General features: G+C 40.3%; 1 protein-coding gene across 1 annotated transcript in view; it reads right to left on the reverse strand.

Annotated features, from left to right (window-relative positions):
- Positions 1-15,003, reverse strand: part of RARB (retinoic acid receptor beta) — a 440,801-nt gene extending 425,798 nt beyond the window's left edge. Inside the window, exon 1 of the mRNA XM_049710130.1 lies at positions 14,559-15,003. Coding sequence (XP_049566087.1) covers positions 14,559-14,736 — 178 coding nt within the window. The 5' untranslated portion in view covers positions 14,737-15,003. The remainder of the gene's footprint in view (positions 1-14,558) is intronic.
- Positions 15,004-16,060: the final 1,057 nt, after the last annotated feature.

Here is a 16,060-nt window from a genome sequence, read left to right on the forward strand (position 1 = left end):
TTTTTCTTCACTTTTCCTTTCTCCTGTCTGTTTCTAACACATGAAGGATATAGTCATAGCTTTTATCTTTTTAATGTACAGTTAATAACTACAAAAATAAATGTAACATACGTATATTATATAAAGCATATTAGTAAAATGAATATTTAGGAATTGGAACTCTATCACTTCAGTTGCATCCACCACGTGGTCCTTGCCTACCCTGTCCACTTGCCTATCCCATTTAACACCAGGAGAAATCTGTTATCTTGAATTTGGTCTTTATTATTCTCTTGATTTTTTAATGCAGTTTTATTACAAACATATAGTTTTTCTAAACAATGTTTCTTTTAGATTTATAAAAATGTTAGCATCCTGTATGTAGCCTTGAAGAATTTGCTTTTTTTTTTTTTTTCGGTACGTGGGCCTCTCACTATCGTGGCCTCTCCCGTTGCGGAGCACAGGCTCTGGACGCGCAGGCTCAGCGGCCATGGCTCACATGGCTCCGCGGCATGTGGGATCTTCCTGGACCGGGGCACGAACCCGTGTCTCCTGCATCGGCAGGCGGACCCTCAACCACTGCGCCACCAGGGAAGCCTGAAGAATTTGCCTTTTTACTTAATATTATGTTTCTACGATCTATCCGTGTTGTTACCTATAACTTCATTTTCATTGATGAAAACTACTGAATTAGTGAAATATGCATTTGTCTGCTCATAGATATTTGGATGGTATCCAATTTTTACAATTTATGAACAGTGCTACAATGACCATTCTTAAACATGAATCCTGGTATTTCTGTTAAAGAGCTTCTCTAGGATAGTACCTAGAGACAAATTGCTTGGTCATAGGAAATCTGAATATTACATTTTATAGGATAGCACTAAGCCATTTTCAAGATAATTACGCTAATTCAGACTCTCACCAGCAACATATCTCAGAGTATCTGTTGATTGACATTCTACCTAACACTTGGTATTGTCATCACACTTCTTAATTTTTGCAACTTAAAGGATATAAAATCACCTTGCAAGATGGTCTTGATTTGCATTTTCTTAATTACCAATGCGAGATTGATATGGGTCATCTGAATTATTTTTTTTGGTAAAAATGAAGTCTACTGACTATGCCTGGTTTGGATTATCTGTCCTTTTCTTTCGATGTAGAAGGTCTTTCCATATTCTTTGTATATTCTGTCTCTGCTGGTTGTGTTTGCAACTGGAGTGCTGGATCCCCAGCAACAAGCCTTGTCTTTTCCATTCCTCCACAGCACTTCTCTGTTTGCCCACTTCTGGACACGCTTCTCTGTTTTCCATTCTCAAAAAAAAAAGGTGACAGGTGCTAAAGAGATGTTAACCTTTGCAGCCGTATTTATTTAATGTGTATTTACTTAAACCTACCAGGGGAATTCAGAATTGAACAAGACAATATTAATAGTGGCACATGCATACTTTGTTACTTGGCTTTGGTTCTGGAATAAGACTTCTTGTGAAGAAGAAATGAAAGACAAATACTGGAATTGCCTCTAGGAGGTCAGGGCAGGGGTCAGGGATGGTGTGAAGTTCCTTCATGTCTCAAAGATTGCCATCAGAACCCAAGGAAATCCCTGTTTTGTCAAATATTCCATCAAGCCATTCTGATAAAAGAGGTTTACTAAGTATGGGAAGGGTAACTTCCTTTTTAAGCATGTGGTCATCACGACGTGCTATACTTGTGTAAAATGTCAAGATTAATTTTTTTCTTTAGGTATCTTATGTTGGATTGGTCAACTTCATAACCATTAAGCAAGTAACATTAGAGTAACTTGGTATTAACAGAAGCAAAACCATCATGGTTGAGAAATGTATGTTATTATCAACATCACAGAAATTAAATCAAGCATTATTAGAGATTGTTTATAGACACAGAGTGACCTGCAGAGCCTGCAGCCCCTGGAGGAGAGGAGGGCACAGCCTTCAACCTCTGATGCACATGCGTTTCTCAGATGTGAACTCTTTGTGATAAATACACATTACTCCGCAGGCCATGGTTACTCATGAGAAAGAGTCTTTTCCCATACCCAAACTCAAGACCACCTCCTGGAGAATTCTGAAATTTAAAGGAAAATCTTGGCAAGGTATAAACTCTGTGAAGTGAAAAGTTCCGTATGCCTAATATAGATTGTAAAGAATATGGAAAAGTACATGTGTATGTAAAAAAAACCTTTGCATTTAGGAAGAAATTCTTAGAATGACAGTTGATGACATGACCATCCAGTGACAACAAAGGATTTTGCTTATAAGTGGACAGATTCTGATTGCAGAGCACAGGTAAGGATAATGACTGTTATTATTTACTGAGTTTTTACTGTTCTAGCACTGTTATCAGTTGATGACAATCAACTGTGTTATCAGTTGTTATCAGTTGATGACAATCTCATCGTACCCCTTTGAAGGAACTGTTACTATCCTGATTTTACAGACCAGGAAGCTGAAACACAGGTTAAAAAACCTGTTCAAGGATACAGATGGGGTCTGGAAATAACAAACTCTCTAGCTCCATTTCTACTACTCTCCTGTACCATCCCCCCAGTTATCTACATTAATACCATTTTTAGTTCAACAAGATGAACCTTTCCTAATCCATAGTTTTGTCTTCGACTGTTGCCCCTAGAGGTAAGGGGAAGTCTCTGAACAGTACACAGTGTGATATGCGATTCACCACAAAGTAATGGCTACATAACTTACTGCTGTCATCAGTACCCACAGGGCACTGTCCTTGTCCCCCAAATACCCAGCTTATGGGCACTGGGCAAAAATCTTAACATTAAATTAAGAAGATGCATTCTCATTGGAAAGTGGTCATTCCCATCAAACAGTACAACGGCTTTATTTAGATTTTGGCAACAAACTGAAACAAAAAAACCTCTATATGTACAGATTTTCATATTATTAAATTTGACTCATCTTATGACACAGAAAGACAGAGACCCAGGTACCCACCCACTTCACTGAAGGCAAAGTTTACCAGGGAAGAGTTTTGTGAGGTTTGGAAGCCTTAAGTAAAGCTTACATGTGATGTAGCTTTAGGTGGTCTCAAAACAATTTAGAAAGGTTTTTGGCTACAAGAAACTAAAAAAATCTCAGATGTGGAGAACGAATAGAGGTAGATGTACAGAGTACAGAACTAATTGTATGACAAAACTAGCTCCAAGGATATAAAAGGAGTGTATTATTGAAGGAAGGGTGCCAGGGGCTGGACGGGAAGTCACTCAAATTTTCCTGTTCAAAGAGGGAGAAGCCACTAAGAATTCCAGAAGTTTAGACAAAGTCAATTAGATTTACAGCTCACAAATCCTGAAGAGAGACTGCCAGACAGCCAACAAAGTGCTGTTCAAGATAATAAAGAACCAATCATGATAATGATAAGATCACTGCTACCAGTAGCCTCCCAATGACTGGAACTTGAAATATGGTCTTGAAATAAGAATGACTTTTCTGGAGACTCTCACAGACTCCAATATGACCATGATGGGCAGAGTTTTGAGGGAAAGGCTTTAAAAGTAAGAGCAAAATGAATATTAAGGAAGACTCATGGGGGTTACAAAAGAGGGTGTGGGTTTGGCATCCAAAGAAAAGACCAAAAAGAGAGCAAAAAGGCATAGAGAGAAATTCATTGAAAACATTGTGCCTCAAGACCATGGACTTGTAGCTGCCAGAATCAAGAGAGATTGGCTATGAAGGGAAAAAAAAAATACTTGCCTAAAATAGTATTCATTAGTTCAAGTCAATGGAGCCATATAATGCAGGAAAAGAAAGTCATTGTGAGGATAAAATTATAGAAAATAGCTGAATTACTAGACATTTTTAGAGGGGGGGAAATCAAAAGCATAGTTTTTCCTTCTTCGGTGGTAGGAAGGCACAGTTAGGGTTCCCAGTAATTTCCTACGGCTGCTATAACAAAGTGCTGTAAACAGTTCTGGAGACTAGAAGTCCAAAATCAAGGTGCCAGCAGGGTTGCTTCCTTCTGAAGGCTGTAAGGGAGAATCTCTTCCATGCCTTCCTCTGAGCTTCTGGTGGTTTATTAGCAATATATATATTTTTTTAATTAAAAAAAAAAGATAAGTCAATTTTGTTGCTTAGTAGGTTTGAGTTCTGGTTTCTTTATATTCTGGGCTTTGTAATAAGAGAAAAATATAAAGTGTCCTTGGGGTCTAGAGAGACTTACACAGATGTTTATTTTTATTTATTATTTTTTAAAATAAATTTATTTATTTTATTAATTTATTTTTGGCTGCGTTGGGTTTTCGTTACTGCATGCACGGGCTTTCTCTAGTTGCGGCGAGCGGAGGCTGCTCTTCATTGCGGTGCACGGGCTTCTCATTGCAGTGGCTTCTCTTGTTGCCGAGCATGGGCTCTAGGCGTGCGGGCTTCAGTAATTGGGGCTCAGTAGTTGTGGCTCGTGGGCTCTAGAGCACAGGCTCAGTAGTTGTGGCGCATGGGCTTCGTTGCTCCGTGGCATGTGGGATCTTCCTGGACCAGGGCTTAAACCCATGTCCCCTGCATTGGCAGGCGGATTCTTAACCACTGCGCCACCAGGGAAGTCCCTACACAGCTGTTTATATCACTTCTAATAAATGTAATTTTGCAAAAATTCTGAGGGGTAATAAGTTTCAGGTTGATAGAATCCAACTGTTACAATAAAAAAAGACCATAATGAACTTAAAAGTTGGCTTTCCTTGTTTATTTAGCAGTTCTATCTTCCTTTTTATTGAAAAATATATAATTAGTCAATGAAAACTATATGGGATAAAAATCTATATAAAGAAATAGGAATAAATGTTATTTTCTGAGAATAGAAACAGAGATTACCTTGCACAAGTTTGTGAGCTGGCCACATTTGACACACTCAAATCCGCTATTATGCTGTCTCTCCAGATGATCCACTCATGTATTTAAAAAATATCTGGGTGGCTATATTTTAGTCATGCAGCATGGTGGAAAGAACAAAACATTCTCTTGTACATGTGGAATTTATAATCCAAAGAGAAAGCTAAACTTTCAAGAAATAGCCACAATTTCAACTGTAAAGTTAGAACTGTGACTGTTTTAAAAAGGTAAGCTCCATAGGGTGCTAGGTTATGGTAGGGAAATTTGATTTCTTCATGGAGATAGAAGAAGGAAAATGGAAGGAATGTGCTATTTGGGCTGAAATGTAAGGGCATTTTACATTTTGGTGTTCCTTATCTTGTGCCAGCATAACTCCAAAATTCCCAAACTTCTCCCTGTACCTTTGTCTCTGTGTCCACATTTCCCCTCATTGTAGGACATTGTCATATTGGATTAGGATCCACCCTAATGACCTCATTTTAACTCCATCATCTGAAAGATCTTATTTCTAAGTAAAGTTACATTCAGTTCATAGATCCTGGGGGTTAGGAGTTCAACATCTTTTGGGGAGACACAAGTCAACCCCTAACAGTCCCGTAATTTTTTCCTGGTAAATCCTAAAATGATGTCTCATTGGAGATAGAACCTGACAGGACACACAAATGAGAACCAATTGCTCTGATGGGTTTACCCAGAAAACCATCAGAGAGACTCAGAAGTGCCAATTGCAATACCTAACACACGTGTGTTAAGTAAATACTGGAAGAGTGAATTCATGAATAAAAGTACATTTGAATCCCTTTTGTACACCTTGGGGACTCTGGTTACACATCAGGAAACGGAGACAAAGGCTGGATGTTCCCTTGTCAACCCCACACACCATCCAAGACGGAAACTTAAAACACCTACCTTCTTTCCCTGGGTATTCCACACATGGCTTTTCCCAGTGCCATGCCACTGTCCCATGCCTGGTACAATCACTGGATTTGGTTTTGCAAACCTTTCCCTGTCCATTGAACTAATAAAGTTCCTCCCTCTCCTCTCAACAGCTAGAACATCTACTTTCTAAGCAGTTTATTTGACATTGTCAGTTATTTTTCACTGATTCATTCATGGATTCATCCATCCATCCATTCATTCCGGTAATCTTCAACATTTTGGATGTAACGCTTCTTTTAGCAACATATTTTATAACACCTGCTTTATAATATCAAAATGAAAATCATAGATAATACAGCCCATCTACACATGTAGTTTGAACGAAGATAATATAATGCCCTGATTGCAATATCAAGGGTGAATTCAAAGAAAATCATTTATAATAAAATAATAGTTATTTCAACGTGTAAATGCTCGGGCATAAAGAAGTGGTAAGATGCTTGTCCCTCTGTGCAGAACTGCAATGAATGTTTTAATTGCAAATGCAGGTTGTTAAAAATGTGTGGTACTGGTGACCCAAATACCAAGAATAACACTGTCATCAGTGACACGATTTCCTGAAAAGTTGAAAGCCTCTTAGAAACATTCCCAAAACACCAAAGATGAACCTATTCTTGATTTACACAGCAATTATAGCCCTAAGTAAGATACAATAAAAGCATACAATATTTTGCATTTATATTTAAAGTGGAATTACAGTTTAGCTTCAGTTAATCATAATTTATTTTGGGGGGGTTGATATGACTGGTGGGACACTCAGAAGTCATGAAGCTATCAGGGAATTCTTCATGATTTGCAACGACTGCACAGGGCCCATACCCCAAGCCCTTGCCCACAAAACGCTTACAGTGCTGTCAATCACTGTGATATCCAGAAGCACATCCACAAATTTCTAAAATCCTCTACCAGCAAGAACCATTGATTCGGTCATTCCACAAACCTTAAATGAGTTTCCACTATGTGCCAGGCATTCATGTTAACAGTTGCACAGAGGAAGTAAAGCTATGAAAACAACTAAAGACAGCAGAATAGGACATGTATCACACACACACAAAAAAAGTATGCACAGTAGGCGCATGGGTGGGAAGGGATATTAAAAGCTTTAAAAATTCAAGGTCTTCGAGGGCAAAGAGCAATCAGAGTTTTAGATCTAAATGATTTTCGGTGATTATGACTACCCAGTAGGAGTGCAAGGTACAGTGTTCTAAAACTCTCTGCATCACCTTGATATCCACGGCTAACATGGGTTCTGAAAATGAGACTGGCTTTGGTCAGAGCAAGAGGAGTTCAAACCCAGTCCTACAGTTTTGGTCGGAGCAAACTTAGAAAGTTGGTTACCTTAGTCTTTGTTTCTTTTCTTTTCCATTTGGCAGATAGAGGTAATACATGCAGTACACTAAATAAATGGCAGCTACTTATTTTAACACTTATTCTTACGGCAAAGTGAAAAAACAAGCGAGCTGACAGTACCACCTGGCTGGTGCCATTGTCTGGTCTGGTGGTCTCAAACTCTTGGAGGTGGCCTGCAGCTCAATGACACAGTTAATTATAGTCTCTCTCTGTCTTTTTCCTACCTCTCTCTCTTTCCCTACTTCCTTGCCTCCATCCCTCCCTCCCTCCCTCTCTCTCTCCCTCCTTCTCTCTCTCTCTCTCCCTCCTTTCCTTCCCCTCTCTTTCCCACTTAAAATACCAAGAATCATTCAAATGTCAGAGGGAACAAAAGCAGAAAAACAGAGAAACAAAGACAAAATAGGGAGTTGTATCAATTTAATGACATAGCATAAATCATCAGAGCTTCTGTGGGACCACCCGAACTCCATCCTGAAGATGGCCCAGAGGGCAGCCACCTGGTGACAATTCTACCTGTCCTCGTGTCCATCTACATGGATGTGTATGGAGGTTAGTCTCCCATCACTCAAGGTCATCTGAATGGGTTTATCATCATTAGAAGCAAAACAACCCATCTGAAATGTGTAGGAGTTGTAGATTGATGAATTCATCAAGACAGAAATGTGGAACCCATGAAAGGTCTCACATCTCACGGCCAACTCAGCCAACTCAGAGCTGCTGTCATTCCAGTTTTCAGAGGTTCAATTTTCATGAGGTCAAATATGCTCTTTTTAAATGTCTCCCTTTAATTTATTTGACAAATCTAAACTCTAAAGCATCCCTTTCTTTTCTCCATTCTTGGTCTTTTTTGGTATATATTCTTTCAAACATGCTCTCCCTAGAAATAATCATAGGAAGAAACTTAGAGGAAAATTCAGTCCTGTTTTTACGATCACCTCCATGGACTGAAAGCCTATTTTTCTATTCAAAAACACACTTCTTTTTTTAGATTCCATATATATGTGTTAGTATACGGTATTTGTTTATCTCTTTTTGACTTATTTCACTCTGTATGACAGACTCTAGGTCCACCCACCTCACTACAAATAACTCAATTTCATTTCTTTTTATGGCTGAGTAATATTCCATTGTATATATGGGCCACATCTTGGTTCTGATGAACCTAGTGGCAGGACAGGAATAAAGACGCAGATGTAAAGAATGGACTTGAGGACACAGGGAGGGGGAGGGGTAAGCTGGGATGAAGTGAGAGAGTGGCATGGACATATATACACTGCCAAATGTAAAATAGATAGCTAGTGGGAAGCAGCTGCATAGCACAGGGAGATCAGCTCAGTGCTTTGTGACCACCTAAAGGGGTGGGATAGGGAGGGTGGGAGGGAGACACAAGAGGGAGGGGATATGGGATATATGTATGCATATAGCTGATTCACTTTGTTATACAGCAGAAACTAACACAGTATTGTAAAGCAATTATACTCCAATAAAGATATTAAAAAAAACAAAAACAAAAAACTACTTTCGAAAAAAGAAAAACCCCACACTTCTAGAGTTATGATTCTCCTTTGGGCACTGTAGTTAATTTGATGAACTTGAACAATGATCTTTTTGTTTCTAATTCATGTTCACATATTCCTGATCCCCTTGGGGTAAAGTTCAACAAACAGAATGAACCCAGCTCCTCATTAGAACTATGAGGATTACATGTTGTACTCAATCAAAGTCTGGGGAAATTGTACAGACATCGAGGAGATGACACAGAGATTTCTTTATTATTGGGGAAAAGAGGCACTTCACTGAAGTCATCAGTATCTCTGCCCCTTTAAGAAACAGTCTCTTAATATAATACACACATGGCCCTGGGCCTATGCAAGACACTAAAACTGTTCAATCATGCTAAAAGCTTAAACTCTATTTCTAAAACATTCAGGTAAAGGCTTTTGACATCTCTAAGCCTCAGAACTTTAGAGAAACCAAATGACCAAAGGCAGATGAAATGGGCTAACCTGTTTTAATTGAGTTTACTCAAATCCCTAACAAGTTTCTTTTAGTCCATTTTACCTTGTTTTTATTCGGCTTAAAAATCGTGAAGGATACATACATACGGACCATACTATTATGTTTGACATTCACTAAATACCAGCAATATATTAAGTCCCAGACGTATTAAAATTAGATGTGATCCCTGTCCAATGGGGTCATTGTGTTTGTTTAAGGACAAATGTAACTCACAGTAGAAAGAAGATAAGACTACAGCGCATAGGATGATGGATAATACAAATTAATGGGTTGTTTTAGTTATCATTAATCTGCATGCATTTAAAACAGGATCAACACCTCCGGGCCCATTTTCCTTCACATGCAATAAGAAATTCCAATCTGGCCACACACCCTGCTTTAGACAAGCTGTGTAAACAAGGCTCCTCTTACTTTAAGACAAGATATAGAAATAAGACCCATTTTATGCCCTGTTGTTGGTAATTCTGAGATTCACAGTCTGTCTCTCTAGAAGGTTGGGATTTTCTGAAGTAAATACCCAATTCTGTGATTTTGACAGCACTTTCTGATCGGTAAAGAAGCAGGGGAAAGAGCTCTCATTTTAAGATGCTGGCGTTAAATGGCGATCATCTTGAGAGAGGCTCCGAAGCCAAAACTCTTAATATTTTCCAGCTTACAACAACCTATAAAAAGCACATGTGCAGCCATAAGACAGAACAAGCAGCCATGAAAGGAGCATAAAGAGAGACAGGCGGACAGTGGTCCAACTTTCACAGCGAGCTCTGGAACATTAAATTTTGGGTGTTCCCTGGCACAGAGCATCAGGCGTCCTTCCTGTCGTGTTTGCCGGAGGTGACAAGCTTGCCGTCCACAGGAGACAGATGAGTGGAAACACTGCAGTGTCCACCCTCAATACCCCCGATGAAAAATGATAGCTGCTCCCACAGTAGCTGGTGAAACCAGAGAGGTTGTGAGGTCCTATAAATGTCTTACATCTCCAAGGACTCCATGAACCACCGTGGAAAAGACACCCGCAGTGCAGCTGGGGGATTATCTGAGGGGTTGAGTTGGCCCCCTTGCCCAACACATTGGGAAGGACACGCACTCTGGGATCCCAAGACCTGAGCTTGGGATTTGGCTCCAAATTAACTAGCTGCTCAAGCTCTTTACTTTCTCTAAGCCTCATGGGTAATTTTTCTTATTACTTATTTTAACTCTCTCTTTTATGTATTTCCTTATTTCTAAGCTTATAGAGATTCCATGATGTAAGAATTCAGTCATAATGCAAAGACAAGGGCATCCCACATGGAAGATGCTTCAAGTTCACCTCCCTCCTGCAAATATTTTTCTCCTTTCAGTTAGAAGGTTCTGGAGAACAGAATTTCTGAGACGTGGCCACAGTGGAATTGCCTCTGAGTTGTGCGTGGTCGCAAACGGTCATACCAATAGCCAAGTACTCCTTGCTGCAGGAGAGGAGGATCCACCACTGGCACAAACCAAGAAAGATGGGCTGTCTGCCTGCAAATGGCGTGGAGACCAGGAGAAAATCTGAGTTATAACATAGAGCATCATTGCCTGCTAGAGTTGAAAGGGCCCTCGAGATGCCCTGATTTCATCCCTTTGTAATACAGCCCTTCTAATTTATACCCCACTTTTATCCTGAAAAGATCTGAATATGATTGTTATCAAAGACTATTCTTTAAATAAAAATATTTTCTAGTTTATGGAAGAGAAATTCAGGGCGGTTGAATGACTGTAAACAAGATGTCAGGTCAAGGACTGTCTCACACGGGGATGTGTGTGCTGCAGGAAGACAGGGTTCCCGTTCTGGTCTAGGAACTGGCCAGGGTCTGGCTGCCCAGGGAGTCTGAAGTGGAGGGCAGAAGAGTAAGGAGCAGGTGTAACATCAGTAGCCGCTATGGAAATTGTCCTCACTTGCTTTTGAGGTAGATGGTTCCGGAACCTATAAATAATACAGTGCTGAAAGAACCTTGCTATGAGGCAGGAGAATTTCTCTTCTGGTTGAGCTGCAGAGTCAAGGTGTATACAGATTATGAAAGAAACGTCAGCAGATCCCATCACACAGGGACAAGACCCCATTGATGGAGTCATCCCCACCATGTTTGTTCCCTTCGGATTCCCACGGTACCCAGCTTTCCACCCAAGCATGTGTTTTGCTAGTTGTCAAGATGATGAAATTCGGCTACCTCTCTAACCTCAGTATAAGAATAAAACTTCAAGTTTAATGTTAGCAAGAGAAAATCTGTATGTAACTTTTAGGACCTGACCCTTGTTTCCCAGTCTTTCTAAACCACAGGCTTTAACAAAGACAACTCCCTCTTGGAGGGCCAACTAAAAGACCACATAGTAACAGTGGCTTCTTTTAATGATCTTCTTTCATGTGCTTTGTCTCTGTAGCAAGAAATAATTAAACAAGGTATTAGCCAGAGTATGAAGTCAGCCAACTTTGGAGTTTCCAGCCTGAATTTTCTGTACTTTGTCCTTTTTCTGCCCCTTTTCCAGACACCCTCCAGTGATATCTTCCAAGTGTAGTTACTCAACACCCTCTCACCAAAGCCCTCAGAAAAAAACCCCCAGTAATTAATTATTTACCCTCTTTTTTTGAATTGCATACACTCTCCTTCTACAGGTTGAATTATATGAAATTGCCAATACTGACCAATTTTGATCTTGAAAAACAGCAGTTGCGTAATGGGTCAACTTAGTAGTGACGGTAACTTGTACTTTACCAGTAATTGTGAAATGAAAAGAACAGCCTTGTGTTTATAGGTGACCTTCGGTACAATATAGCCCAGCTCCTTCAGGGTCAAAGGAATTAGAAGAGCTAACATCGCCTGTTAGAGACAAAGCCTGATTAGATTTGGGATGATTTGATTCCTGTCCCAATGCTCTTATCTCCATAATAGGAGTCAGCAAACTTCTGCTGCAAAGAACAAGATAGCAGATATTTTAGGATTTGTAGGCTATATGCTCTATCATTGTAGCATGAAAGGAACCATACACAGTATGTAAACAAATGAGTGTGGCTGAGTTCCAATAAAACTTTATTTACAGAAACAGGTGGTGGGCTGGCTTTGCCCTGCAGGCTGTACTTTGCCAAGCACTGCTTTATAGAATTCTTAGAATTCTAAAAATATCTGCAAACAGATGGGTGAGGGATTTGTATACGGAGAGCCCGATCAAGTGTTCAGGGATGCTTATCCAGCATAAAGATCTCACCCGCCCTTCCATTTACTATGCTCTGCATTCTCCTTTAAATCAGTAGCCAAAAAAGCCCAAAGTTGCTGGGATTTGCTGGTGGGCATCTAGGGGTTGCAGCCACCTAAGAATTCTCAATCTTTCAAGCAAGATTAGATCACCCAGGTTGGGACTAATACTCATGTCTTAACTCCTTGACTACATCTACAAAATATACTTCCAATCTGAGAATAGAAATATGTTAGAATGTGCTGTCCTTTAGGCTGGCTGAGCTATAGAATTAGCTCTTGGGGGAAATTTTAATAGCTTTAACAATCATTTAGTCAGGCCCATTCATGTGTTAGTTGAAAGTAACCTCATTATATCATTTGCATGTTGGGTGAACAGGGTTTGAATTGGCACCTGGGTCAACAAGATAGTTTGAATACACGTTTTTTTTTCCATCTCTCCTGATAGCCAAGAAGCTACGTTGGCTACATCTACTTTTGATTTCAACTTGAGAAGCATGGGAAAATGTTATTAAGCAATTTAAAAGACTTTATTGGTCACATACTCAGGCCAGAAATGCAAAACACAGAAGGGAAGAATTATAATCAGGTCATTCCAAGAAGAAAAACAAATCACTAAATATGAGGCATGATAATACTGTGATTGCAATCAACATCCCTGCAGAGAGTCTATCCATCTGTTTGTTCATCCTATCCATTCATCCGTCCATCTATCCAAATACCTAGGCATCCAGAAATCCATCTCCTACTAATTTTGAAGGCACTATACCAAGAGCTGAGGGATCCCAGTTAGGTAGAGCAAGCTCTATGCTCCCAGTGAGCTAAGGAGGCAGGAGGAAGGAGAAAAGACCACAATACAGAAAAGTGAAGGGAGTAATTTAAAGGACAAGCTTCTAAGACCAAGCCAATATTTGGAGGAACACCTAAAAAAGCAGCAAAATGCGAAATAATCAGCAGGAAGAACTCTGAAGAGCTCGTGCCAAGTTATGAACCTGAAAGAACTTAGAGAAGATGCTGGGACTTCCCTGGTGGCGCAGTGGTTAAGAATCTGTCTGCCAATGCAGGGGACATGGGCTCAAGCCCAGGTCCGGGAAGATACCACATGCCGCGGAGCAACTAAGCCCGTGTGCCACAACTACTGAGCCTGCACTCTACAGCCTGTGAGCCACAGCTACTGAGCCCATGTGCCGCAAGTACTGAAGCCTGTGTGCCGTAACTACTGAGGCTGCATGCTGCAACTACGGAAGCCCACACACCTAGAGCTTGTGCTCTGCAACAAGAAAAGCCACCGCAATAAGACCATGCACTGCAACAAAAAGAAGAGTAGCCCCTGCTCGCCGCAACTAGAGAAAGCCCCCCCACAGCAACGAAGACCCAACGCAGCCAAAAATAAAAAAAAATTAATTAATTAAAAATAAAAAAAGATGCTGCAGATGCCCTGATGCAGCATCCACATGCCTTTTACCTTCAGATGTCAAACCAGGAAACCTGTTTCTACAAGGTGGAAGACGTGCTGGCTACCACAGCCTGTCCTTAAATAGGCAGAACTATTTTTTTAAAAAATCCCATAATATGGGTGCTTTCTATGAATGAGTCATATCGGTCTTGAAGAATTCTAACTCGAAATACTTTTATCTTATAGTACCCAATATTTTAGAGAAGACTGGAGGTAGAAATGGCTGAAGGAGCCAAAAGTGTTCAAGGACATTTAAAAAGCTTATGTGGTATGAACTGGTAGCAAAGATCCCTGGGAAGCTGAAAACAATTACAGATTCTATCTGTATCCAGGAAATGCATAAGAGATTCAAAAGAAGACCTCACAACCAAAATCGATGTTAAATTCAGGATTATCATTAGTGATTTTTATAGTAACATCTAATTCACTGTTCATGTTATTTATCAAGTGGACAATTTCTTCAGGTGTATTGGTCACACCTCCTGATTAATATTTGTGTTTACGTTTTATCTAATAGAACAAATTACCAATGTGGTTTTGAACGGACCAAATTCTCAAATTCACCATTTATCTGGTTTCAAATTACCTTTCTGCTGATAGAACCAAAGGTACAGTTCTAGACCAAGAGAAACTGGCACCCAACGAAATGAGAACTCACCCAGGATATGAACCATTGTGTTTTCTCAGGTCCATTAAGCCAATCAAGCCAGAGAAAAGAGAGAAGATTCAAATGGTACTTACTCGCAGGTGATGGGGTGCTACATCCACTTGGCGGAGGATGGCTGTGGAGTCCATGGTGGGGAGGCAGGGAAAGTCCGCCAATGACCGGTGGGAAGAGTAATGGGTAGGGTGCGGCGGGATAGTGAGTCATGTGCCCGTTCACCGCCGGGACGTGACATGCGTGGCTACTGGTGGTCATGTTTTGGGCTTCACAGAATGAAAGGTGCTCTGGGGCAGGAACACATCACTCCAGGCCTTGCACCAAAGTGGGGTAGGTCAGTTGAGAGAGAGAGTGGAGTCTGAGCTGTGTTCTGGGCCAAAGGCAAGAAGGCTCATCAGATGCCCTTGCTTCTTCCCAGCCTGGTTTTTCCACCTCTCATTTTGCTGTGCTGATGACAGGAGGGGTGGCTTTTTTGTTCAGCTTCTCAGTTGAAGGCTGGGAAATGCCATCACTTTGAAAGTCCAGAGCTGCTAATCCTGTAAGAAAAAAATATACACACATATATCTCACAGGACAAAAAATATTTTCTTCTTTATCAAGTTATTATCTGAAAAATCTCTAATATTAATCTGGGACTCCTAATTCCCAGTTGTTCCCCTACACTCACTACCTTAATTTTCTTAAATTCTCACATTCTAATACAGAATAAAACTTCTACACAATTTCAAAATAACCCTGTCTGATTAAGTAACACCCCTCCCCCAACCCTATCATTCCCCGTTTCCCCGGTATTCCTCCCCCACTTCACATTTCTCCAGGCACTGCATCCATTACACATGGGAGTGTTTGTTTATTTCCATCTCCCCCATTAGAATGTGCTCACCAGGAGGGCACAGGTTTTCTCTGTTTTGTAAACAGCTATGTTTTAAGCTCCTATAAGAGTACCTAACAGGCAATAGAATCTCAATAAATATTTGTTGAATGAATGAATGAATGAAATTTGTTTCTTGCTTCTTTTAGAGAAATTTATTGTTTAATGTTGTCCTAACCTATGTGCTTACAAGACTTTGGACCTTCCAACTTCAGATTTTATGCAGCTGTTTGGAATGACCCACTCAACAAGATAAATATAATTGTGAGGGAAAATTATAACTTAATGAGAGGTAGGGAAGAGACACAGCCATTAAAGATCAGTGGAATACTTTATATCAGCTCCTTAATGTCAAACAGTATACCCCCTTCTTGTGAGAGCAACATCCATCTTTTGGTCTCCATTCAATTATCCATACATCCATCAAATCCTAACGTGCCATTATGTCCAGGTGCTGATATAGGGCACTGGAGGTACACAGTGTGGGACAGTGCTACTGTGGTTCCTGCCCTCATGAAGTTTCTAGCTTTAACAGCTAACTGGGGTCATATTGTTAAGGAGGGTTCAATTGCCCTGTTGCCCAGGAAGGACATTCCAGGGATACTCAGCACTTAGAATTCCTTGACACTGAAATAGATTCTAGGGTAGGCTGACAGTGGACCAATATTCACTAAAATTCCCAAACTCTGGTGCTCACTGAATGGCAAGCCC

The sequence above is a fragment of the Orcinus orca genome, chromosome 5 (genome assembly GCF_937001465.1).
Source record: "Orcinus orca chromosome 5, mOrcOrc1.1, whole genome shotgun sequence".
Lineage (NCBI taxonomy): Eukaryota > Metazoa > Chordata > Mammalia > Artiodactyla > Delphinidae > Orcinus > Orcinus orca.